The 26,306-nt window shown below is 39.9% G+C and overlaps 1 protein-coding gene across 6 annotated transcripts; it reads left to right on the top strand.

Annotated features, from left to right (window-relative positions):
* Positions 1-2,915: 2,915 nt before the first annotated feature.
* On the top strand, positions 2,916-19,393 carry FBXO30 (F-box protein 30). 6 transcript variants are annotated; one of them, XM_027888202.1, is made up of 5 exons: positions 2,916-3,047; positions 3,619-3,742; positions 7,622-7,726; positions 13,554-15,648; positions 16,471-19,393. In XM_027888202.1, the coding sequence occupies exons 4-5, from the start codon at positions 13,570-13,572 to the stop codon at positions 16,672-16,674; spliced, it is 2,283 nt and encodes a 760-aa protein (XP_027744003.1). In that variant the 5' UTR covers positions 2,916-3,047; positions 3,619-3,742; positions 7,622-7,726; positions 13,554-13,569; the 3' UTR covers positions 16,675-19,393. The 6 variants fall into 6 exon arrangements, with proteins under 6 accessions (XP_027744003.1, XP_027744000.1, XP_027744005.1 ...); XM_027888200.1 differs by lacking the exons at positions 2,916-3,047; positions 3,619-3,742 and adding exons at positions 3,757-3,897; positions 4,326-4,360; XM_027888199.1 differs by lacking the exon at positions 3,619-3,742.
* The last annotated feature ends 6,913 nt before the right edge of the window (positions 19,394-26,306 follow it).

Genomic DNA, 26,306 nt, shown 5'->3' with positions numbered 1-26,306 from the left:
TGTTAAAGCCGTGCATTGTAAATTGCATATGTGGCTTTGTGGGCAGATCTCAGCTGTTTATTTTTACACACTGCTAAATACGAACGCTCACGCATTAGTCAATCTACTTGCAAATGCATTTTGGAAACATTTGTAATATTTTTCCCCCCTCTATGTCTCCACGTAGAAAGAATTTCCAGACACAAATACCCATCAGTGAAAAAAGACTGTGATTGTTAGAATTTGAAACTAGAAAGTGCTTAAATAATTCACATTCAATGACAGCAAACAAATTTCACTTTCCACAACCTTAGAAATAAATGTGTTTTATTTCACAGTTACTGGTTTACAGGAGATTGTTCGCACACCTCACTAACTGCCTTGGTATTTGGTACAAGCTTTACTTCAAATGAGGGGAAAGATACCAGTTATACCGCCTCAAGAATCAATTTACACTTCACTCTTCTGTTGACTTCAGTGACGGTGTCACGTACAAAACAATACTGGACCAGAAACGGATACTCATTTTCCATTTATGAGTAACCAGAATGAAGTTTCAGTCATTTTGGATTTAAGCCAGCAGAAAATAACCTCTCCAGTTGTTCACCCACTGAATCCTCAAAAACCTTCTGTCTTGTAGGTCGATGGTACTAAGCCAAATTGCGTGATTATAACTTGCCTGATTACCTTAAATAGCAGTTCATGGGAATGATGACGATTATCTGGTGGGATACAATGGAATAGCTCTGGGACCATGAACAAGTATATGCACTAAAGCACTAGAGAAGCAGCAGACTTTTCCCCGAATGACTGTATAACCAAAGAAGTCTCAGCTGGGCTATGAGAAAGGAAGTCCAAGCCACAGAAATTCATTCTTCTCACTCAAAAGAAGCAATAAAGCTCGGCTTCAGTCACAGAAGCCCAATTCCAGCACACAGCCAGTCAGTGACCCAAGCCCTGCAACACCCTGTGTAATTAATACCTCTGCAGCAGAGTCATCTCAGCTAGCCAGCCAGTGTACTCCACAGTGGTGAGAATAAGCAGCACAGTAAACTTCACCTGCCCCACAGCAAACACTGCCAGTAAGAGGCAGTTGCGAGAACCACAATGCCTACACAGATTCTGCCCAGCAATTTATGTAATTACCTGCTGAGCAGATGAAATGATTTTGCTTGGTTTCTCTGAGTCACGGTGCCAATCCCTACCATCTTCTGGAACTCACTTGGCTAGATTATTATATCCTGATCCTATAATCAAACCTATGAAGAATAAAAAGGGCCTGTCCTCAGGATCAAGGAAGATCAAGGCTGTAGTATAAGGGTGGGGCAAACCTGAGAGTGCTTATTATAGGAAGTGCTGGCAATGATGCCTCAATATTAAGGTCATCTTGTGCTTTGTTTTACGTACCTAATGTACCTTATGTCTTTCATGCTCTCTTTTTTTAGAGTAAGAAAAGGTAAGAATTTTCTAAGATGCTAAATGTTCAAACTTGCAACAGTCACATTTTTACTTACTCCCCACCAAATTGGGTTAGGTGCTGAGAGATTTAGAGGATCTATTTCGCTTGCTCTTAAACAGGTACAACCTCTCTCAAACAGAAATCTACACAGATGGCAGGGAAAGAAGGTCTTCAGAAACTGGGTGCAGAAAACAAGATTGTCTTGGAAGTTTAAAGAAAGAATACCTTTTCTTGTAAATCTCCCCAAGCTGTATCTTCTGTGGCCACAAAATACGTCTACATTTAGTATATGTCTACATTTAGTCACAAAATATGTTTACATTTTCCTTCTGAAAAAAAAGCGTATGGTCTAAGTAAAACTGCTTTTTTTTCCTCAGGACTGTAAGACACACTGTATCCCCTTAAAACATGAAGTATAAGGAACACAGACACAGCTGTACACGCTGTGTGATTCCTACCTAGTTACAAGGAAAGCCTTCCACGGACTGAAGGGCAAGACCTGCAAAGGAAGGCTCAACACGCTGCACTTCTGGGACCAAGTCCAAGCTTCTAGGAAGAAAGTTCTGGGGCATAAGCCCAAACACCAAGAAAGACGTTAAACAGGCACTGCCAATACCACCAAAAGGTATGTTCTGAACTGGCTGGCTGGAAAGGTTCTGCTGAGGTGATGGCTTTATCAAGACCGAGCGCCTGCAGAGGCCCATAGAAGTCGATTTAAGTCACCGGATAGGTTGCAGTGGTGCATCCCCTCAGCTGGATTGACTCTGGAACCAGGACTGGTGATCTCGTCTCCTTTCCCTCCCTCCCTTCTTTCCTCCCTTTCTTTCCTTTCCTTTCACCCTACCATTTTACCCAAAACCCAGTGCCACGTGCCTTACATAGCAGGCCAGGGACTAACATACCAATTTCCATAGCGAATGTACAATTTACTAATAAAACTTCCTGACTGACTGCTGACCCTCTGACTTTTGTCGTTCGACGAATCTTAGGCTCTTCCCTTCCCCTCAAGGGTGGGTCGCCACATTGCCCCAGAGCCCACCGGTGCCCCCGGCGAGCCGAGAGGGGCTGTTCGGGCCCAACGCGCTCGCTCAGCCCTCCGCCCACAACACCGCCTGCAGCGGCTGCCCCCCGGCCCAGGAAAGCTGCACGGGCGGTAACCCCAAGGCCAGGGCACGCTGGCTCCCGGACCGGCAGGGCAGGGCAGGGCACAACAGCGAGGCCCGAAGCCACCGCTACCCCAGGCGTCCCACACGTCCCCTCCGCCCGCCCACGACCGCCGCCACCGCGCACGCGCGGGGGCCCCGGAGGCCGCACGCGCCATCCGGGCACTTCGGCCCGGTCCCCTCCCGGCCCCGCCCCCGCCTGCCCCGCCCCGCCCCGCGCGTGCTGGCCTGGGCTGTGCCGCGCGCGCGCGCGGCCGGCGGGGGCGCGGCCGGAGCGGGGCCGCGCCGGGAGCCCCGCGCGCCGTGCGGGCAGAGCGGGCCGGGCCGGCGGAGCGACGAGACCCGAGCGCGGCGGCGGTGGCCGGAGCCCCGCGGGGGAAAAGGGCGAGGCGCAGCGCGGGCTCCCGCGCCCTCCTGCCTGCCTGACTGCCGAGCGACGGGGACGGGTGAGCCGCCGCCGCCGCCGCTGCTGCTGCTGTCCGCGACCGCCGGGGCGAGCTAGGGCCTGCGCCCCCCCGGGGCCGCGCCCCGCTGCCCGGCAGCCGAGCCGTAAACAAATGGCGGCCCGGCGGGGGCCCGAGCGCCCGGAGCGGCTCTCCGCCGCCGCTGACAGCTCCGGCCGGGGCGGGCCGCGGGAGGCTCGGTGTGCGGCTCCGCCGGGTCGCCTCCGCCCCGCCCGCCCCTCGATCCCCGCGGGCCGGAGCGCCGGGGCTGTGCCGGCCGGGCCGAGTCGGGCCGGGCCATGTAGGGTGGCCGCGGCCGCCCCGCCCCCTCGCCGGTCCCGCTCCGGGCTCACGGGCAGCCGCTGCTGCTTCCTATGACCCCAGTGCTGCCAGCGCTGTCGGGGTGTCGCGATAGCACATGGGGAGGGGATAGGGCCGGGGGCTGCCTGGTGCTGTGGAGACCGCAGTCGGAGAGGCTCCTTTCTGCGTGGAAGGAAAGGGGAAGAGATCAAATGATCTAGAGGTATTCCTGAAATCCTTCTTTAGTGTCCCGTGTCCGTGTTATTTCGAGTAGGTGTGCTCAGACCATGCAGGAGGTGGTGTTTTGACTCTTCTCCAAATTCCTTTTTTTTTTTTTTTTTTTTTTTTATGGCTATTGTTGACGGGCAGTGGAACCTTTGTTTCCCTCCTTTATGAAGGTAAAGAACGTTCCGTGGTTGCACTCCCGTAACCCCACGGGTCGGCAATCAGAAGCACACAGGGAGATGACAGCAGCTTGTTGAACGGCTCGCGTGTTGGAACAGTTGTGTGGCCTCACTTCCAAAAGTTCTAGCGCCGCTGTTGTTTGCAGCAGGTCTGCAGAATTCTTCAGGGAAACAACCCGTGGGCTGGAGAGACGGCTTTCTTTTGTTCTGTAAAGCTCTACTCGGATTTGGCTGAGGAGCTTTACATAATCCTTGTTTCCCGTGTTGTTAATATGCCAAAATAAGTGTGTGTTAGCATACTAGTCCAAACCCAGGCCTGTGCTCCTATAGTAGTAACAGCATCACCTTGCTTGTGCTAGTACTTGAGGCAAGATACCTTCCTCTGCTTTCTGCAGAATTGGTGTGTAGTACTTCATGGCTAAGTCCTTTCCCTGGTCAGCTGCTGCCTTCTCCTGCATGTTGATGTCATACACCTTAACCTGTGCTGTGATTTAGATGGTTAAGGTTCATGCATCTCTTTTGATGAGGATGTTAGTTATGCTTATTTATGATCTTCCCCTCTGCACCCCTCTCCCAGAAGTCCAAAATATATTATTAGAAGAACTTTGCTTGGTAAGCGAGTACTGGAAGACTGAAAAATGCATTGGTAACTTTACTCTGTCTTCGACTCTGTATGCATGTAAATATCTGTGTGTAATTTCTACATAGCAGTCAAGTTTCATCCAGAGAAGAAATAGATTAAAAGAGTGAATGGCGGTTGTATTGCAAACTGAGACTTTTTGTGGGATCTCTTGCTTCATTTTCTTCCAAGGTTAGAAGGTGTTAGAGAACAGGAGAATCCCAGCAGAATGGGCAAAAGCTATGCAAAAGCAGTGCTTTTACTCTGATGCCTGAGCATTCTTTTTTTTGCACTAAATTCTACATTTACTCAATTAGCTTCTTAAATTTCGATTATATTTTCCTTGCCTTTTACTTTGATGTTAGAAGTCTAATGGGCAAAATAACTGCTGAGTTTAACAAGCAATATGTGATTGGAAGCTTTGTGGACAAGAGTTCTGCATGTTTTTGGACAGACAGGGTTTTTTAGGTCCTAAAGAGAGTGTCTTGTAGTCTACAACTTTCTGAAGAAGAAAGCATAGGGATCTTAGTCTTCAAGTGAGTTCTTGTAGCTACTGTGGGTTTCAGCTCTGTAAAAAAACCCTATGCTTTGTATTCAGTCCAGTTGAACTAAAAATAGCAAAAATTCCCTCATATCAATAGATCTATTTCTTTGGTGAGCTCTGTCTCAACTGAGACAAAGGCTCTTTGCCTCTGGCAATGAGATCCAGTGGTACAGAGATTGGAGCAAGGAGTCATTTGTATAGTCATCCTTATACTGATGGCAATTTCCCTTCAGTTTCCTTATCTGCATAATAAGAATAAAGATAACGTATCTGTTGGTGAGATGGTTAGGTTGTATAAGGGGTGCTAAGTATTCCTGATCAGACCTCAAGTAAAGAAGTAGAAGACCTCAAATTATTGAAGGTCACAGAGAAATCTGTGTGTCTAAGCAGTATCTAGTCTCAATACTGAATGAAAGAAAAAGGCTGAAAAATCTCGTAATATAAACAGCTCTGAAATAGTCCAAGAGAGTTAAAATGACAGGGGAGCTCTAGATTCTGATGTACTTTGCAGGCTACTGTTTTTCATAGTTTCTGTGGTGACACTTGATGTCTTATTATAATTTTATTGTAATCTGTTAATGCTACTTGAAGCTACAGTACCCAGAAACCCTTACAGTGAGCAGAATATCTAATTGAATAGACTGTGCTGTTTCTTACCAAATGCTCAACATTGATCTAAACTCTTAATGTGAAATCATGATGAACTTGATAGGTTTAAACTTAAGTCATGAGAATGAGAGACATGGTGAGGTAAAATTTTAAGTGGTGTAGTTACAGCTCTTCATACAAAACTTCAGGTAGTGGTTCAGGCCGATTGTGATACCTGGTCCAGACTTCGTTATATAGATGCTGGAAGGTGGATGGTGTTTTGTTTGTTGAAGTTCAGGTTTTTATTTGTCTATTTAGAAGCATCTCTGGTAGAAATTGCAGTTTTCCGAAAGTCCTATTTGACAGAGATTGTTGGAGTGATAGATTGATTGCAAATAGGATCTTTGTATGAGTGTGCTTTACTGACATAGCTGGAATGCTCTTACAAAACCTTGTTTTGGCTGAGTCACTATTGTCATCGGATAAGGAATGTGTTTGGATAGGAATGTTCAGCTGGAGTCTTTGGGGAAAAAGAAATAGCATCAAGCTTGTTGACATTTGGAAAATGCAGTCTAAATTATATTAGAGATAACAAATTGATGACTCACTGTACGTCCTAAAACCCTGCACAAACTTGTAGTGAAGATGTTTGTGCTTTCCAGTTCTTCATTCATGTTAGAAATATATTGAAAGAGCTGGTGTAACATGCTCATTATGAAATATATTCCCGGCTTTCTGTCATCAGCTATTTGAGATCGGTGAGGTTTTGTTTAGACAGTAGTGGTTTGGTTTTGGTTTTTTTTAACTGTCTATTTTTTTTACTGTTTCTCTTGTGTTTAAAACCAAGTAGCTTGGAAGGGGGAAAAGCGTAACAGTTGCTGCAAGAAATGTCTTTCATTTGATAAGAAAGTGAAATACCTGAAAATAGAATAGGTTAAAGTTGTTAAAACGGTTTCTCTTGTTCTCATAAACTTATTTTATTTTTAATTTTTCAAAATATTGTGGGACATACTCCCTCATTTCTACTTTAGTGTAATCTGATGAGGTATGTGTGTATGGATGTCTGTTAAATTGTTTTGTATACTCTCTATTTTGCTGTGTATTGGTCAGGCCATTGTCTACTAACAGGAGTGTATTTTTAACAGAAAAAATAACTTTGTATGTACAGAATATATGACACCTGTGTTTCAGTCTGGTGTGTTGGAGAGAAGTTGCATTCATGGTCTGTTTAAAGTTGTTTTCTTATTTTGCTGTGGGAACTGGTCAAACTTGTGTAGAAAGACCTGAAACAGTGTATTAATGAGATTCTTGGCCCAATTTCTGTAAATATGCAGAAGTCAGGAATTCTTCAGCAGCATGTATGAATTAAAATATTACATAAGAAGGATTTATTTTTTGTTTCTTTTGGGTAGTTAAAACTAACTACTGCAATACAGAATGCGTTATTTTTTACAGTAGTTCAGTTTCTGATTTCTGAGAAATGGCTTATTTTCTTTCCTGTTTTTCTGAAGGATTTTGAGTTGATATTGCGGGATAAGAATATCCTTGTTCTTTTGGGCATATCACCTCAGTTCCATCTGTATTAAGTTTTAGTGATAATCCTTGGGTATGAACACAAGGAAGAAGCAGCTTGTTACAGTAAAAAGCTTTTTAATAGTAAGCAACTGCTTAATAAGTTCTCGTGAAGACTGAATATGGATGAATTTTAACTAGACTAAAATGCAGTTTATAAAAGAACCAAACATTAAATTTATTTATTTGTTTTAGTTCTCCGGCGGTTGTAATCTTTCATTTGAGTTTATTTGTTTTTTTCCTGAAGTGGTCAGAGCAATGAATTAAGTGCGGTAGGTCAGAATAATAACTTTTAATAATCTCTTATAGCCTTAAAATGAGGTCACCATCCAGTGTGACTAACAGCTGTCAGTAAGCTAAAATGACAGAACTTGGGTTGCACTTTGGAAGTCTGTTAAAAACTTGTTTATACTTCTGTAAAAACTGCAAAAAATTTTAGCATTTATAGCTCCAGCTAGTGTAAGCACATGATCTTTCCAGGGGATGGTACATATGGAAAGCAATATCTACACCTGAAATGAAATCTTACTTCTGATCTCATTTCTTGCAGAGTCCGCAACAATTGAGGAGTCACCCTGTGCTCAAGTTCGGAAGTGCTTTACACATGAAATCTACTGGCTCTCTGGCTGATTCTGCCCTGTCACCATCTCAACAGGTAGAGGTGCTTCTGTGCCTGAGCCATGCAGCAAGTGTAGCTGTTCCTCATACAGTTGCCCTGTATCAGTGTGTGGCCAAAGGCACATTTAGGCCTTGGGATTTCTTCCCTGGGGAATGTGTCAAGGAAGCAAGAATGCATGGCAGATCTGTCACAAAAGTACTCTAAGGAAAAGCTCAGTAGTTTTGGTTTTGATTTAACACTCACTGAGTTTAACAGGGATAGAAGAATGTGTTCTGTCATTTCATCAGAGCTTTATTCTAAAATGGAACAAAGCCAGACACATAGGGCATCTGTGGAGAGTCCACTTCAGTCAAATCAGTGTTTTGCTTTGAGTAATCTTCCCCTTCTTTATAAGGTTGGCATAAAAAAGGTTGCACTTCCCTATAATTCTAATGCTTACTATTTTTGCTGTAGTTAGAGGTTTCTTTTGGTCTGGTTTGTTTGTGAGGGGGATAGGTAACTTTATTTATGCTTAAAAAAGCAGTTAGTATATATTCCTTCAATGCTAGAATACTGATAAAACTAGAATCTTTCCAGAAGTATGTGTCCCCCTGAATTTTTTTCCTTGCAGTAAAAAGCCATGTTTTGAGCATGAACTTTTTCTGCCTCTTTTGTGTAATAAATTAGACTGTAGACTATGATCATAATGGTCCAAGTAGCATCTTACTTATGTAGTAGTTTGGGCTTTAGTAATTGGAGCTTCTTCTCATGTTTTCAGTGTTTAACAAAAAAGTAATGTAGACTCATTCTAATATGTTCAATACAGTCACTACCAGCTGGGGAAGATGCTCTCCTCTTCGTTGTGGATGAATTTATGTTTGAGAATGCAGTGAACACTCACCTATCCATCTGTTTTGAATGCAGTTTTAACTTCCCTGATCTCCCTACTTGTAACAGAAATCAGGGTTGTCTTGAACTCAGTGGTGGGAGAGGTAATTAGTATCTTATAAGGCTGAGAATTTAAGTTGAGAACCCGAAAGAGAAGTTCCTGAGAGAAACCTGGGTAAAAGATGGAAAATTCAGAAGTACAGCAGTCTCTTTTACAGTGTTCAGAAGAAAAGGGAACTTTTTGCATGGTTTGCATATATTTGCTTGTGGGTGGATTTGGATGCTCCTGGGAGTTTAAACCTGTAGTACAGCTTGTGTGTCTCTATGCTTCTACTTCCTTGAACCAGTAATTTAAGAACCTGTTGGCCTATTTACTTGAATTTGATAGAAGAGTCTCAAAGGTAGCTGAGCTTTATAGGTTGGTGAATAAAAGGTGGCTAAGTAATGGAGGGTTCCAATAGCAGTAATGGTTGCTGTGATTTCCTGTCTTATTGGCATTAAAAAATTCGCGTAGGGGAGTGTAAGCAAGGAGGCTTTCAGTTTGATAATACTAAATACAGCTCTTGTGGTATAGAAGAAAGCGAGAGCTCTCTCAGCTGAAGCACTGTGTAGTGTCTGAAACCTTTATTATGCTATTTTAATGTTTGTGTTATAACAGTAACTGAAAATCATGTGGCAGTAGCAGCTGGAATTTTAATCCTTTTAATTATGACAGATTTTCAGAGCATGTTCTGGCTGATTTGGTCAGCTGACTGTATAGTATGTACAATAACATCAAGTGATTGCACAAATTCTGACAGCAGTGGTCACCTCACTGGAACGGGATGTATTTTTAGGTTTCTCTGCTAGTAACAGTCAAGTGTGTGTACTTGAGCACACTTAACTGAACTGAAGGAACTGAAGGTAGTTGCTGACACTACACTATTAGAAAAGGACAGCTGTTTCTTCTTGTTGTAGTCATTGATCTGACAGTCTTCTCACCATACTGTGACAAGGAACACAGTGGGATATAAATACTGTAAATATTATTGGTACATGTTTTAATGACATGTATTTTTCTTTAGGTCAGCAATAACATTCTTTGTTAGCCCTTTCAGTTTGCTGTATTAGAGAAAATGAAAGGACTTTGTTACCTCCAGCAAAAATTTTCTTTATCTCCCCTTTACCCAACAGTTTTTTCCTTTACAAGGCAGTATTTGGGAAGAGGGTGGTTCTTGTTCTCCGTGTAGTACTAATGATATATTGGTTATGATTATTTAAAGGAAAATTATTCATATGTGGATGTTCTTAATCTATGAATCAAAGAGGTGCTAAGTTCTGTGGTTCACAAAGTTAGCTTGCAAAATAGTGAGTCATGGCCATTTGTTGATTAATGACTGTGCTAATTCTTGAGGTCTTATCCATTTACTTCACCAGTTTGATAGGGTTGTTTGTTTTGTTTTTTTTTTTTCCTTTGGACTTAATTTGCAATTTGATAATTGAATTATATCAGAAGCCTTAATTAGTTTAAGCAGTCCAGGAACTCATGACTGCCCAAAACAGCTGTTGAGTGTGAAGCCTAAGTATTAAAATTAAAAATGCATAAAAGGACATGTAATATATTTAAAGAGACTTTGTAGTAACCTGTAAGTAAACTGTGACATTGTGACTAAATTGAAGTTCTACAGCAAGTTCTGTGGAGTTAAGGCATATAAGCAGAACATAGAATTTTAGTGAATGTTCTGCTGATGGTCTACTGATGTCTGAAGCAATTCTAAATTATATATTTAGATAAGGAGCCAAAGGATTTGAATTTTAAGATAAATGGCAACTAACATCAAACTGGTGACCAGTAAAATTCTTCTTTCTGGAAACTGAGAGATTAGGTCACTTCAGCTATTTAACTGATTTGTGTGTGTAAGTGCCTCTTTATAAAAACAACCTGAAACATCTGTTATAGAACAACTTAACATCTACCTATTATTAATAAGACTTGATATTTTAGTGTCTGCTTTGGCTTTCATATACTGTCTGTTACTGATATATGATGTTTTCACCAGATTTTGTTTCCTACTTGCACACTTCAAAATGTCATTTGCTTGTATGAAATCATTAAGTTTTGATGAATATTAGCTTTTGTGGGAAGGAGTCCAGGAGCCTGAGAAAAGCCTGCAACTCGGGTTTCACAATCTGACTTGTAAAAAACCAAGATAGTGTGCTGGGGAGGAGGATGTTTTACTGTCCTAATAGAATGTTCTGTGTAAGCTCACATAGGCTATTTAAAGATAGTATTTAATGGTGGTTGACTAATTTAGGGTATGTCTACAGAAATGGTGCAGGCAAATAGGAGCTCAGTTTGACTGGGTTCTGAGCTGCTGCATGTGGAACAACTTTGGCCTAGAAGCAGTAGAATAGTGCTGGCTTAGCAGTGTATGCTACCTAACACACCTGCCCATTGCTCTGCAAGTGGCTCACTTCTGGCCAGCTTAAAGTGAGCAGTGTGCAGAGCTTTTTGCAAAGAATGTAAACAATATATATTTTTTAATTTTTAATTTTAAATTATAATTGTGGCTAATTGATTAAATTAAGCTTTACTGCTACCAGGTTATTGTTTAGGGGAGCAAGACTGTTTAGATACACGAAACAAGGGCTGAGGTCTCTAGGGGCTCCTGCAAACTAGCAATTGTTTTTTTCAATGCGCTTTTCATTTTGTCTTATGCACTTTAAAATACACACATAACCTGAGAGCTTCCTTTTGATCTCTGCTCACCTGTTGACTTGAAGAAGGCTACAGTGTGGTCTCAGTACTGCTGCAAAGTTCTGAGATTTTCTTTGGTCTGGCAACAGGATGCTGTATTTTGCAAGAACTTACCTAAAGAAGGCTTTGCTGGCAGAACTAAAAATATCTCCAGAGAAGTCAAATAATGTTCTCTTTTTCATTCCTTATTAAACATGTTTCAGCTCTTTGTAGTAGATGCTGTTTGACTTAATTTGCAAGTTGAAAGCAGGTTTTGTGCCAGAAAGGTTTGCAGAAATGTTTGGCAAGTCAGTCAGTCACTGAATCCAGTGACTGATGCACTTGACAGTTTATTTGAAACTCACTTGTTGCTCAGTATATAAATGCTAAGGTATGGTGGGGGAAATTCAGCTGTGTTTTGCCTGCTAAGTGTAGCACATATGCTTCTTTGTTAGAAGTGTTCAGGAGAGTGGGTGGCTAAAATATTTAAGTCATCCAAATTACGACGGATGGGGGGGTGAGAACTGATTGCTACTTAAAGTTGGCATGAATTTCAAAGCATTATAAAAGAATAGAAGTGAGTGAAGTGTCACACAGATTTCTATTTAAATGTTTTATTTAAAGTGAAGTGTCTAAAAGGCAGTTTGTTTCTTTTATCATCAGTTTGAACAGAAGGAATAATTCTAGGCAGTTTTATTTTTTTAGTTTAGAGTAATTTTAATGTAAGAAGCTTTAATGCATTAAAACAGAAGTATTTAGTCTGAAGACAATGTGTGAGAGCATTTGTTAGCTAGCAGAATATTTGAGCATTTTATTTCTGAAGAAAATTACTAGAGGGTGGGGGAGTAAGAAAAAGATGAAACTGAGCAATGTGTTTTTGAAACAGTATTTTGAGATTTTGTTCCACACAAGTAATTCTCTGCTATCTGAACTTTAATCCATACTGGTATCACTGCTGAGAGGGAGTTTGCTGGAGCATAGGAGAGAGCTTGGTCACTTGTGTGGGCCTGCACTCCAGCTAATGGGTCATTCCACAGTTTCTCAAAGTATGGTACAGAGAAGCAAAGTTTACTCTTTTCTTTTTTCCATTTTTCTTTCTTCCTTTTTTCTTTTTTCCCTTTTTCTTTTCTCCTTTTTTTTCTTTTTTTTCCTTTTTCCTTTTTTCTTTTTTCCTTTTTTCTTTTTTCCTTTTTTCTTTTTTCCTTTTTTCTTTTTTCCTTTTTTCTTTTTTCCTTTTTTCCTTTTTTTCTTTTTTCCTTTTTTCTTATTTCATTTTTTCCTTCTTTTTTCTTTTTCTTTGTTTTTCTTAGTAATTTTTTTCCATGCCACAACAATGAATTGAATTTTTTGTCCATGTCAGTGTGTTCTTATAGATTACACGAGGGATGTATATGTATTTACATTTTTATTGTTGTTTGGCCTTCTTATGTAGTGTTGTTGTGATACCCTTATACTTTGAACTGCTGGTGTTGTAACCAGGACTGCCATAGGATGCATTAAAAATTTACTGTTTAGCTACCAAAGTTTTATTTAGAAGTTTTCCATGAAATAAAAGGACTTACTTAATGTGTAGTGTAATTGTGTAGTATAATTGCTACCCTTGTACAACAACTAGTATAGAAAATAAGGGAGGAGCTGTAGGGTATAGATGAAGAAAAAGAGTGAAGAGCTGTTGTAAAGGATTGCAGTCTGTCAGGTGCATGGAGTGAGGGGGAGAATGGGACACCACAGGAGATTGAGATAATCACTGAAGCTTGCAGATTGTGTTAAACAGAACTGCATGAAGAGGGTGTCAGCAGGTTAGGTGGTAGCAGGCAGCCTGGGGAATATGGTGCCTCTGTTTAATTTAGAGAAGTGGAGATGAGGATGAATCCAGCTTCCTTTATTTTGTCTCTCTACAGTTGTATGGTTTATGATTTTAGTTAGTAGGCTATATAGTCAATGATCATGCTTTGTTTTTCGTTGAATAATCTATTTGCAATGGGCAGGGAAAAAGGGCTATTCCAGACAGAAGGATTATACAATTTAGGACTCTTCCCTAAGTTGCATGTAGTAGACCTGGTAAATAAATCTGTAGACCATGTTTTGGACTCTGATGCAAATGTGTATTTTTAATTTTCAAATGAACTTTAAAGCACCATTTATTTGAAATAAGATCTTACATAGTTGTTTTCTTAAAATGGCTACTGACCAAGGACGCAAAACTGCAAATAATATTTAGTAAACATTAACAATACTGAGTAAATATTCTATGCTGTTGTCTCTTTTCTCTTTACTCAGAATTGGATTTACAATCATGGAGGAACATCAGCAACATATACACTGTGTGAACTGTGTCAGCCGTCGTTGTATGACCAGACCAGAGCCGGGCATTTCCTGTGATTTGATTGGCTGCCCCTTGGTTTGTGGAGCAGTTTTTCACTCCTGTAAAGCTGAGGAACATCGCATGTTATGTCCACTTGAAAGAGTGCCTTGTTTGAATAGTGGCTTTGGATGTCCCTTCATAGTAGCCCGAAATAAAATTGCTGATCATCTAGAAGTTTGTCCTGCAAGTGTGGTATGTTGTACCATGGAGTGGAACAGATGGCCAGTCAGTTATGCTGACCGAAAATCTTATGAAAACCTGAGTAAAGATGTTGATGAAGTGGAGCAGCTAGATATGGCTTTAGCCCTTCAAGACCAGCGCATGTTATTAGAATCCCTTAAAGTAGCAACTATGATGTCAAAAGCAGGTGAACAAATACCAGAATCGAGAGAGCAAACTTCTGTCAAATCAAGTGCCCCAGATACAGTGCATACAAATGGTTTGATGCCTGTAGATGAAGAGTCCTATGGTGCACTTTATCAAGCTACTGTTGAAACAACGAGGAGTTTAGCTGCTGCTCTGGATATTCTGAACACTGCTACACGGGACATTAATATGTTAAGTTCAAACGTCTGCATTTCACCACATGAAAGGAAAGAAGATACTGAGATTAAAGAACAAGCTTCTAGTGGCATTATTCAGGATAAAAAGTCTGACCATGAATATCCAGATGAAGATAATGTAGGAGCAGTTGGGGGAATTAACTTTGATAGCCTGAGTCAAAGTTCACAAATGGAGCAAAATGGTTCTAGCGATATTTGTTATGATGTAGTGCAAAATCATGACTTAAATCTAAACCTCAATAACTCCCCACTCTTGTGTAATGGCTTTCATGTAGAAAATGAATGTTCAAAGGTGTTGGACCAGAATGAAGATCTTAGTGCATCTAATTCAAAACCGTCCAGTGTAGCAAATGGTGAATGTACTGCATCTCACAGTGATGAAGCATTACAGTCTTGCAGCTCCTTGCCTGTAACAGCACAACTTAAAGAAGAAGTAATATCAGCTGATCAGTTAGTTAATGGCAATGTTAATCATGTACTACTTCCCCATAATGCTAATGAAGAAGAAATATTAGAGAGACAAGTGGAGCAAGAAAGATTGAGAAACATAGATGCATTTTCACTTTTGAGGCATCGATCGTACAGATTTCTTGTTAACCACTATTGGTCAACACCAAAAGAAGACAAAGCTGTTGATACATCAGATTTGGAGATAACAGAAGATCCTATGGGTCTTCAGGGGATTGATCTAATCACTGCAGCTCTGTTGTTTTGCCTAGGAGACTCCCCCGGAGGTAGGGGGATATCAGAAAGTCGCGCTGTTGATGCGTTTCACGTTGACTTTGGGACCCAGACATTTTCTCTCCCATCTGCTATATTGGCCACAAATACAATGGTGGGGGAAATAGCTTCAGCTTCTGCATGTGATCATGCCAACCCACAGCTCTCAAACCCAAGTCCATTCCAGACCCTTGGACTGGATTTGGTATTGGAATATGTGGCTAGATACCAAACAAAACAGCGTTCAATGTTTACATTTGTTTGTGGACAGTTGTTTAGAAGGAATGAATTTTCATCGCATTTTAAGAATGTGCATGGAGACATTCATGCGGGCCTTAACGGCTGGATGGAGCAGAGGTGTCCTTTGGCATATTATGGGTGTACATATTCTCAACGAAGGTTTTGTCCTTCAACACAAGGGGCAAAAATTATTCATGACCGTCACTTACGGTCATTTGGAGTTCAGCCTTGTATATCCACAGTATTAGTGGAACCAGCAAAAAGCTGCTTAATTGGACTGCACAATGACCATCTGAGTAGTCTACCTTTTGAGGTGCTGCAGCATATTGCTAGTTTTCTAGATGGCTTTAGTTTATGTCAGCTTTCAAGAGTGTCACGTTTAATGAGAGATGTGTGTGGAAGCTTACTTCAAGCACGTGGAATGGTGATACTGCTGTGGGAGAAGAGAAAGTACCCAGATGGAAGTTCTTGGCAGGTAAAAGAAAAGGTAAGCATTTTTTAAATTTATTTTGAGGGTGAAAGGGAAAGAATCAAAATCTACTTTTTCTCTTAATATTATCTCTGTTATTACTGGCTTTTGGTATAATACCCTTCCAGAAAAAGATTGTTGTATAGAAAAAGTGAAAATTGCTAGCAGGTTGGCTTAGTCTTCTTCACCCTTGGAGAAGTAGAAGTTGAAGTAGTCTGTCTAGGTTTCACTGGATGTAAGTAAATTAACTTCTGTTTTTTTCCAATATTTTAAAATATTAGAAGATTACTTCACAATTTTCTCTGAAATCAGTATTCCATAGAAGTTGGAAAGCTGCCACAGAGTTTGCTTTTCTTACCTTTATAATGTTTATAGCAATTATTTTTTCTAACCTGTTGAAATCCTATCTATTGCCATGATATTGAGTGCCTTAAATACTGAAATAATTTTAAAACCTTTGGATGACCTTTGTGTAGTACAGTTTTCACCATCCTCCCCAAGAGCATCTGCAGCACTCATTTGGAATTGCAGAAGTTGATAATTTCAGAATCAAATCATTGTGACTGGTCTTGCAATACTTGTCATTTAACTTCTGATTGCAGACACAAAAAGTACTGCCTCTATTTCTTCCCAGTTCAGAGTTGTCTTGGAATCTGAATCAGCCTGGACTGTCTATACAGAATTTAGCATTGTATATTTCTGCTATGTTGGTTTTTAGTATGAATTATAGTAGGCTCACAACATTGCCTGAAAGTTTTTTATAGCACAAGTATTTAATTTTCTGCTCTGAGTCCAGATATCTTAGAACATTTTGAGCCTAAGTGCAACTTGTTTTCTTAGGTTTGGCGCTTCAGTACAGCCTTCTGTACTGTGAAAGAGTGGAAGTTTGCTGACATCGTAAGCATGGCTGACCACTTGAAGAAATGTAGCTATAATGCTGTAGAGAGAAGAGAGGAGGCTGTTCCGCTGCCATGTATGTGTGTAACACGAGAACTCACTAAAGAAGGACGTTCACTGCGCTCTGTTTTGAAACCAGTACTTTAAGTATTGCAACCACTCCAATTGCACATACACTCAAGCACCTGATATAACCTCGGTAATATTACATGACACTTTATTAATGTACTAAAGATACTTTCTAGCTAAATCTTCTCTGTCACTCTGTATATAAGGTTTGAAGTGACATTTATTTTTTATAATACTGTTTAGCTGGAAAGTAATGAAAGTTGCCTTAATGTCTGAAAAATTCGGAACTTGCTGGACAGGGTAGTTTTATCTAACTTATATAATTTAAAAACAAAATCCTAAGGTGTGTTTTCTGATTCACTGGTGCCCATGTTGCTGTTGACTAATAGTATTTCAAAAATGGCCTCTAAATGATATGCACATTTAGATAGGAAACACTGAATTGTAGTGAGAGAAAATCCTGTCCAAATGTACTTTCTGTATCTGTTTTTTTTTTTTTTTTAACGAATTATAATCCAAATATTTGAAAGATAAGGAAGAATTCAAAACTTTATAATAGATGTCTCAGACGCAGCTTTTAAGCACATCTTTTCTCATTAAATCAGTGTTCTAGTGCTCTTCCTAGTCAACAGGTGATCTAGGATCAGCTTTTTTTAAAAAAAGTTTTTTTTAGGAATGATCTAAGTGAACTTAGATTTACAGCAGCTTAATTTTTAGCACAGCTTTGTTTTGACATGTCAACGATTGCTATTTTTCTGAACTCTTAACAGTTACTTTAATTCTGGGAGCAAAACTTTAAGAGCTAAAAACATGGAATACTAGTTTTTACTCTCGCACCTACAATGACATCAATATCAAATGTTCAAAATATTTTTCCTTGTCCTGCAGTTGGCTGAGGGTTAAATTGCTTGAGCAGTCAGAAATTCTAAGTATGTGATGAACAGTTATGAATTTATAATGCAGCTAATGAAAGGGCTTTACTTGTTCTATGGTATTGTGAGATGTATTGTCTCCTTTTCTGTTAATTTGTCTATAAAAATGCTGCTTTTTAAGGGAGCATTTTAAATTACTGGTATGTATAGCAAATGTATCATCTTCATAAGATGAGACATGATTTGTTAATTGCATAAGGCATATCAGAAATGTATGTCCAACCACATTCATTAAACAAACAACTCCAGTTTGCTTCCAGTCTTCCATAAGAAAAGATCTTACAAAGCTTTTGTGAACAGAGAATACATGCTATGAAAAATGGCCTGTATAGCAAAACTGTAATAACTTGAACTGACTTTCCAACTTGTTTGTAATAATGTTGGTGTCTCTAGCCTGTTGCACTTAGCAACTGTGCCACAAAGCTAAAACAGAAACAGACCAGAGCTTGGAACAATGAAATACAGTACGTATTTCCATTATAGGAAAAAAATAAGAGATTAGTAAGGAGGAGATGTTTACAAAAATGGCTAAATTTATTACTTGTAATTTCTGTACCGGACACTTGTTTATGGCTAGTCTGGCTGCAGTTCACAACTTTGGTATCTGTGCATTTCCCATTCTGGGTTCAGTCCAGCTAAACATTCACTGCCTTCTCTATTCAGAGTGCTACAGGTGCCCAGAAAAAAAAATAAATCTAGTTCTTCAGTGCCATGAATTGAAATCATAACAACTCAAATAGAAGTTCTGCCTGGGTCTTCAAACTACATGTTTTTGTTCTGACAACTTACCTTCCTTTTGTTTGAAGAGAAGAAAGGAGTAAATCCTCTACAGAAGTTAGCAACATTTGCAGTAATACTTAGCTGTTACTACAGTTATCTGGAAAGGAGAATCTAGAATGATGTACAGAGCTGACTATACCAACTGGGTTTTAGGTAGGAATTTTACACCTCCAGCCTAGTTCTCTGAATGCATTGAAATGTTCATTACTCACAAATTCTTCAGTACAAGGCAGGAGACAGACTTTCATCAGTTCTTGTCTTTTAGCTCTAATGGCTCCTTGCTGCTGCTCTACATTGTTTAAAAGTAGTTATGTGACTGGAAGGATCCTGAATGTTGAGGATATAATGTTTGTGTTTGGTTAAATCTACTTTAAAACTTCTGTCTGGGGGTTACTGGTATTTTTTAGTGAGCAATGTGGTGGTTTTGGTACTTGAATTCTTTGTAACTACCCAGAACCCTGAATAAGTACAGTAGGCAGGCAAATGTCTTGGTCACTTATGGAAAAGAGGGTGTTCAGTTAGAGGAACTGGTGTTGGTAGGACCTCGCTTGTAGCACAGTGCAGAACTGCATCTAAAGTATCATCAGTTGTTGATCTAATCAAATGAACTTTTTAAGTACTCTTCTTAAGAAATAACACTATTTCTCAATACATGCACTTTTATTTTCAGATGTAGATACAGGCTTTTTTGTTAAATTAGTTAATTTTTTTATGAGAATCCAGAGCTATTAAAATATCATTGTTGTAAACAACATCTCTGCCTTGTGAACTGCTTCAAATGCAGGAATACAGTATAGTTAGGATAAAACTTTTTTTTTTACACTGCTATGCAGTTTGTAAAACATTTATGGTGTATAGTCAGTCTATCAAAATGTGACTTGTTCACATTTGCCCTTGAATTTTAAAAATGTTGTATCCCTTTCTTGGTACATCTTCCATACGGCATATATAGACAGCTGTTCCAGTCTTTCTCTTACTTGATACCACGTTGCTACTTTGTTTAAAATATTATGTTTTCAATCATTATGCAATATTTTTTTGCAATGTCTGTTGAAATCCTAATAAAACTTTTGGAGTTTCACTTTCAGTATGATTGTACTTTCTTTAAAGCTTATCCCCAGCCTACCAGTGTTCAGGAGTGGTGCTCAATGTCTGCCTATAGGATTCCAGTAAGTACTCAAAAAGAAAGAAATTTACATAAAGGAAACTATTTGCAAACACTCAAACATTGCATAATTTGGAAGTGATTAGTATTTATTCACATTCATTTCAGTGTGAAGATAGGTCATTTATTTTTAGTATTTCTACTGTTTCTATTGCTTTGGTCTATTATGCAGCAGAAATTGCCTTCCACAATTAAAGATTTAATTACATAACATTGAAGACACATATTGTACCTTGTAGGTTTGTTCTGCTTGATTTTTCTGAATAGTAAATAGGAAAGATCTGATCAATGTGATATGCTGCTGGTTTGCAAAGACCATTTTCAGTGTTTTGTCTCATGAGTAAAGTTTACTGTAGAAAGTTGTTGGTTAGAATGATACAGAGATAAAAATTTAGGGTATTTTTTAGATAATGGTTGTAGTTTAGGCCGTTTATAGAATGGCAAAACATAAAACAAAATCTCGTTAAAGTAGAAGATTGCCCAGAAATTGACCTTTTGCTCTGACATTTGCTAATGTGGGGTGCTAGTTGTCTTTACACATAAAAATGGTACCCATACTACATAAATTTAATAATAAATTAATCTAAACTGTGTTGAATAAAGTAATGTGTTGCATGGTTTAAGTTCAACCAGTACAAACTTGTGACTATTTTACTTTTTAGACAGGTCACGTTTTGTTTTTCTGTCTTTGTAATTGGATTAGATATTCTGCTGTGTAAGAAATTATTTTGTGTATCTTTTCAACTTTCTTGATGCTTTAAGTATTTTAGAGGATTTTTAGCTTGTTCTTCTGAGAATACTGCTAAAACTGTCTTCATGGCTCTTCTCTGCTGCATGTGCTTTCCTAAAATGTGAGATTTAAGTTCAGTGGAGAATTCAATGCTTGCTGTAATACCAGCTTTAAATTCTTTCACTCAGAATGTCTGTTCAGGCAGCTGTGATCATTTTCAGATGAGCAAAACCTACCAGTTGTTTCCAGTGCTGAGGAAGAAAAATAGTAATCAGATACTGTTTATAAAAAAGTTATGGCATGTAAAGCAGAGTTTGGAGAATGGGATTCTCATACTGTGACTGTTTGGCTGTGGTGAATATTGAAGCAATAATCCAAAATAGAGAGGAAAACTGAATGAAGAAGTAGACTTTAAATAAGGAAAGCATCCAGTCCCAGCATATAGAGACTCTTCTGAGAGACTGTGTGAGAATGCTGGGAGTTTGACTTGTGCGTGCTGCCACTGTGTTTCACTGACCATTTATTAGTCTTTTGATGATAGTAGGAGGTATCCTGCTGCTTGAGGTCCAATGGGCTTTAGTTATAAACTGTTCCAAATACTGCCTGCATTCCTGAATCAGTATTACTTAAGTTGAACGCAGACCTCTCTACTGAATGCAAGGTATGTATTCAATGTTGGTTCTACATGCCGTTGGTGTTAGAGGCAATATTTGTTAAAATAATGGAAAAATTAAGGCTTCTATTGGTATTTGCCAGAAAAACGGGAAAAAATGTGTTAGGGAATGCAAGGAGCAAGACCGATAGCATTCACTATAGCTTGCAAATGGCCTGATACTTAAGAAAACATTATTACTTGTCATAAGATGCAATATAAAACATGATGGCAAAAAGTCCACACTTCTGCCATTTTTACAAAGCATATTCTGTGACACGTACGGCAGTAGGTATACAGACTTGTTACAGCATGAGATGGTAGAAGAAATGTATACAAAATAAGCATGTATGATTTTCACTGCAAGATATATGAAAACTAGAATTTCATTAGGTGTGAATTCACATAAGGCTAAATTTGTAGAATGAATCAGGAAAATGTGATTTCTGCCTTGAGGATGTTTCAGTGTTCTAGTGCTTAGTTTCATCCTAAACTGTGCTGATGCTTATTTATCTTAAATCATAAAATGAATGAACTGCAGAGAAATAGTAGTAGAAAAAGATGAAATGACTTTACAAAATCATTTCAGTTTGACAGTATCATAAAGTAGTACTGAACTAAGAATTTTACAATATAAACAAAAAAAGGAACACAAGTAATAGATCGTGATATATGCTTTTCATTTAAGATTTGTCTTTTTTATTCCTATGGTATGTTTTCAAGTATGTAACAAAAGAGCTGTCTTCAAGCTTATTGTGATTTAATTAAGAAAGTTCTGCTAGTAAAATGAAAGTTGGGTTGCATTTGTATTTCACAGCAAAGGGGTAGGCTGCAGAACAAAACTAATCTGATTATGTGACTGATTAGCAAGTGAACAATCAACCTGGCATGAATCTGTGCTGGACTTTGTTCAGAAGTGTTAATGTTTGATCATTATGTGTTGTGTAATCTTCTGAATATTGTGTACTCTTTAGTATTGTAATTGTGTAGTTGTGTTTCACATGTGATTCTGGAGGCCTTTGCAACAGGAAATAATGTACTGCTTAAGGAGATTTGAACCTTGGCTAAGGTACAATGTGAGTGTTATGAACTGTGACAGCTGTTTATGAGCATCAGCTGTCTGGAGTTTCACGTCATTGTGTATTTCAAGAGGAAGGGATGGCTGGATGCCTTGTTGCCTAAGCAAGGTGGCTTTACTTATAAGCATGTTATATGGTATTGCACTGTGCATGTGATTTTTAATGTACAGATGGGTAGGAAGGATATTGTTGAATTAACAAGGCCGTAAGACTACTGAGCAGATGGAATTGCACACAAAAAAAATTGCTTCCATATTTTCTGACAAAACAGGCTCAGTCTAAGTGATCTACATCTTTGACAACAGTTAAGTGCAACTCATAGTCATATTTTTCAGCTGATGCCATTTTGGATTCACAGAGAAGCATTTATATTAAAAGGTTAAAACAAATCAAAACAACCAAAAAAACCTCACACCCAAAAAAATCACTCCAACAAATAGAAAAATTCTCACTTACGCATTTTTTAAATATATAAGCAGCATCCATTAGTGTTTGTTAGGAGAGCCTGGCAAGTAATTAGAAAACTCAGTTTCTATATTTTGTTCAAATGAAATCTACTGCATATACATAAGAAAGTGCATCTTTTTAAGGAAAAAGCCAAAACAAAACACATTTACAAAAGCTGTATGATTGGCAATATCACCTTTCTACTTTCCTTTTGATCTTCGGGTGAAACTAAAATGATCCCAGATTTGCTAATTTTACCATCCAGATTTTTGTATTCTCTTTGAGTAGTTCAAGTATATAAATAGCTGAAAAAAAAATCTTAAGACTATTATAGATGTTTAACAGGCTGAGGCAGTTTAAAGTACAAGATTTTACCCCTGATCTCTGTTATGATTGTAGGGGTTCTTTGCTGAGATGGTGGTTATTGTGTACCTCAGATGCAGTAAGATCACTTTTTCAACCCTATATTGAAGATCAGGGAGAAGGACAATTCTCATGTATAGCTGTGATCCTCCATACTGTCTTGAAGCTCTTCAGTTTTCTAGAGTCACATTGAACCTACAAGAGTCTCACCTTAAGTTTTTACTTAGCAAGGGAGTTGATGTAAAAAAAATGTGAGTATTCACATTTCTAGTAATTTGGAATTTGTGCCAGGTGGGTATCACAAACTACATTAACCAAGACCTGCCTTCTTGAGGGTATAAAGTATGAACAGGACTGTGCTGGGTTTATGTGGCAAGAGTCTGGTAGTGGGGGGCTGGGAGTGGAACCTCTGTGAGAAGAAACTGGGGGCTGCCCCATGCTGAATACAGTTGGTTCTAGATGGCTCTGCAGTGGCCAGCCCAAGCTAAGCCCATCCAGGAAGTTGGTGGTGCCTCTGTGAGAATGGAATTAAGGAGTAAAAACCATTGTGCTGCAGATGTGAGAGAAGAGTGACAAAAATATGAGAAACAGCCCTTCAAAAGGTCAGTGAAGAAGGAAGGGGAGTAGGTCTTCCAAGTGTGGGAACAAAGATTCTCCTGCAACCTGTGGAGAAAACCATGATAACTCAGGTTATCCCTCTGTAGCCCACGGAGGACTACCCAGGAGAAGGTATGAGCTCTGCAGCCCATGAAGGACCCCACGTCAGAGCAGGTGGATCTACCCTGAGGGAAGCTGCAGTCTGGAGAACCCCCACAGGAGCAGGCTACTGGCAGGAGATGCAGCCCATGGAAAGGAGCCCATGCATAAGCGGGTTTTAGGCAGGTTTTATGGTTTCCTGTGGGGAAACCATTCTGGAGCAGTCTGTTGCTGAAGAACAAGATCCTGTGGCAAGGAGCCATGCTGTAGCAGGTCTTGAAGAACCTGGGAAGGACTCATGTTTGACCAGCTTGGACTCTGTCCTGTGGTGGGGGGGCCTTACTCTTGAACAGCGGAAAAGTGCAAGAAGGAGGGAGAAGCAGGGAAAAGCTGCTGTAAACTGACTGCAACCCCCATTCTCCATCCCCCTGTGCCGGTGGCAGGGGGAAAAAGGAGACAGAAGAGTTGGAAGTGAAATTGAGCCTGGGAAGAGATGGTGAAGGGAAAGGTGTGTTTAGTTTTGTCTTTGTTTCTAACCATCCTACTCAATTTTTTATTTGCAATAAATTTAATTTTTTCCTAAGCCGATGCTTTTCTTTTTTGCCTGTGACAGTAATAGGGGAGCAATCTCCCCATCCTTATCTCAACCTATGAGCTTCTCTATTTTCTCCCCATCCTGTTGAAGAGGGGGAGTTAAAGTGGCAGGTTCAGTGTCTGGCAGCCATCCAAGATCAAACCCAAGGACAAAATCCATTAGAAGGCACTTAGAGTCATGGAATCATTAAGGTTGGAAAAGATCTTTATGGTCAAAGAGTCCAACCTTTAACCAAACACCATTTTGTCAACTAGATTATAGCAGTAAGTGCCATCTTGAACACTTCTGGGGATGGTGACTACACCCCTTCCCTGGGCACCCTCTTCCAATGTTTAACCTCCCTTTCAGTGAAAAAATTCTTCCTCATGTTCAATCTGAACCTCCTCCGGCACAGCTTGAGGCCATGTTCTCTCGTTCTGTCACTGGTTGCCTGGGGGAAGAGACCACCCCCCACCTGGCTACAACCTCCTTTCAGATGGCTGTAAAGAGGGATAAGGTCACTGCTGAGCCTCCTTTTTTCCAGGCTAAACAACCCCAACTCCCTCAGCCGCTCCTCTAGACCCTCCACCAGCTCCATTGCGCTTTTCTGTACACACTCCAGCCCCTCAATGCCTTTCTTGTAGTGCAGGGCACAGAACTGGACATAGTAGTTGACGTGTGGCCTCATCAGGGTCGAGTACAGGGGGATGATCACTGTCCCGGTCCTGCTGGCCACGGTATTTCTGATACAGGCCAGGAGGCCACCTGGGCACACTGCTGGCTCATGTTCAGTGGCTCTCAACCAGCACCCCCAGGTCCTTTTTCCCTGGGCAACTTTCCAGCCACTCATTCCCCACTCTGTAACACTGCATGGGGTTTTTGTGACCCAGCTACAGGATCTGGCACTTTGCCTTATTGAACCTCATACAGCTGGCCTTGGTCCATCAATCCAGCCTGTCCAGATCACTCTGCAGAGCCTTCCTACCCTCCAGCAGATCAACTCTCCCGCCCAACTTAGTGTTATCTGCAAACTGACTGGAGGATGTACTTGATCATCTCATCCAGATCATTGATAAAGATATTAAACAGAACTGGCCCCAGTATTGAGCACTAGGGAATACCACTAGTGTTTGAGTTTTTTTAATGCAGGTAACTTCACATTTTTTGTGTTTGTGACAATTTGTTTCTCAGGTGCTGCTGCCTCCACTCTTAAGGAGAAATCATGTCAAAGACTGTTTTGTAGTCACTGGAAGGTGACTTCGGATGTATCATCCATATGCTTGCCTGTGCTATTTCCAGTGGGGCTTGGAAGCTGGAAGGAACATGGAAGAGCTTATGAGGCTGAGGCACAAGGCTTACTGTGTTGATTTGCACCATATATGAGACAAGGGAGTCCTGTGACTCAGCAAGTAAGGTGGGCACCATCCCTGCTAGATGTGAGAGGGAAGGGCTTCAGTATGTCCTGAGAGTCCCAGCTCAGATTAAGAAGTACTTGGTTTTAAATTATTAAATGTACTCATGGTAAGAATTAGCATCAATAGCACCACTCAAAAAATGCCATTTCCTAATAGCCAACTTTCTTGTTTTCTCTTACTGAAGTGGTTGAAAAGTTTTGAAATGGGGTTTTGATCCAGAGTAGGTGTTGAAGCCTTAATCGGATTTGCCATCAGGGTTGTAGTGTTAATGATAGAGCAAAGTGGATTGTGTGGTTTAATATCACTCAGCAATATCATTCAACTGCAAAGCTGTAATTCTGTTTTGCAGGAAAAAAAGTGGGTTTATCTATATTTCCCCTCTGCTTTGAATGAAACAAAAGCTTGATATGGTTTATGTCAAGAAAGGAAGCAAGACACCAATGTTCGTTCAGAGTAAGAGCTGAATGGTTAGGGCATTTCATATGTGAAAGATCTAGTTTGTCTTGCCTCCAAATCAAGCAGAGGAGGAACATTCAGTAATGAGGCACTGTTTCTCACATCATAATTACAGCGAGAGCTGCTTCTGAGTTCTCACTTGCTTTCACCTTTCTCTCCTCATAAAATTAATGTTAAATTATTCTGCTACATTATATAGTCCCAAGAATAACACAGGAACCTGTATGAATTAGTTACCTTGTATAGAGCTGTGTTAAACAAGGTTGGCCAAACATCCATAGGTGAAACAAAGTGTAAGTGAGAAATCATCAAAATAGATGGAGAATATGGAATAATTGATGCTTTAACAATTAGTCAAGATAAACTGTAACTGATCTATAATTTTGCTCTGACCATGGGTATGCTCTCAGCAAAAGTGGAT

This window comes from Empidonax traillii, unplaced genomic scaffold (genome assembly GCF_003031625.1).
Source record: "Empidonax traillii isolate 1590-97213 ecotype Southwest subspecies unplaced genomic scaffold, ASM303162v1 scaffold235:size1242204, whole genome shotgun sequence".
NCBI classification, from domain to species: domain Eukaryota; kingdom Metazoa; phylum Chordata; class Aves; order Passeriformes; family Tyrannidae; genus Empidonax; species Empidonax traillii.
The sequence above is the reverse complement of the archived record's forward strand: the minus strand, read 5'-3'. Positions and strand labels throughout refer to the sequence as shown.

Coding starts and splice junctions, on each gene's coding strand:
- FBXO30 (XM_027888199.1), top strand. CDS start 13,570: ATGGAGGAACATCAGCAACATATACACTGTGTGAACTGTGTCAGCCGT. Junction 15,649..16,470: donor CTTGGCAGGTAAAAGAAAAG/GTAAGCATTTTT, acceptor TTGTTTTCTTAG/GTTTGGCGCTTCAGTACAGC.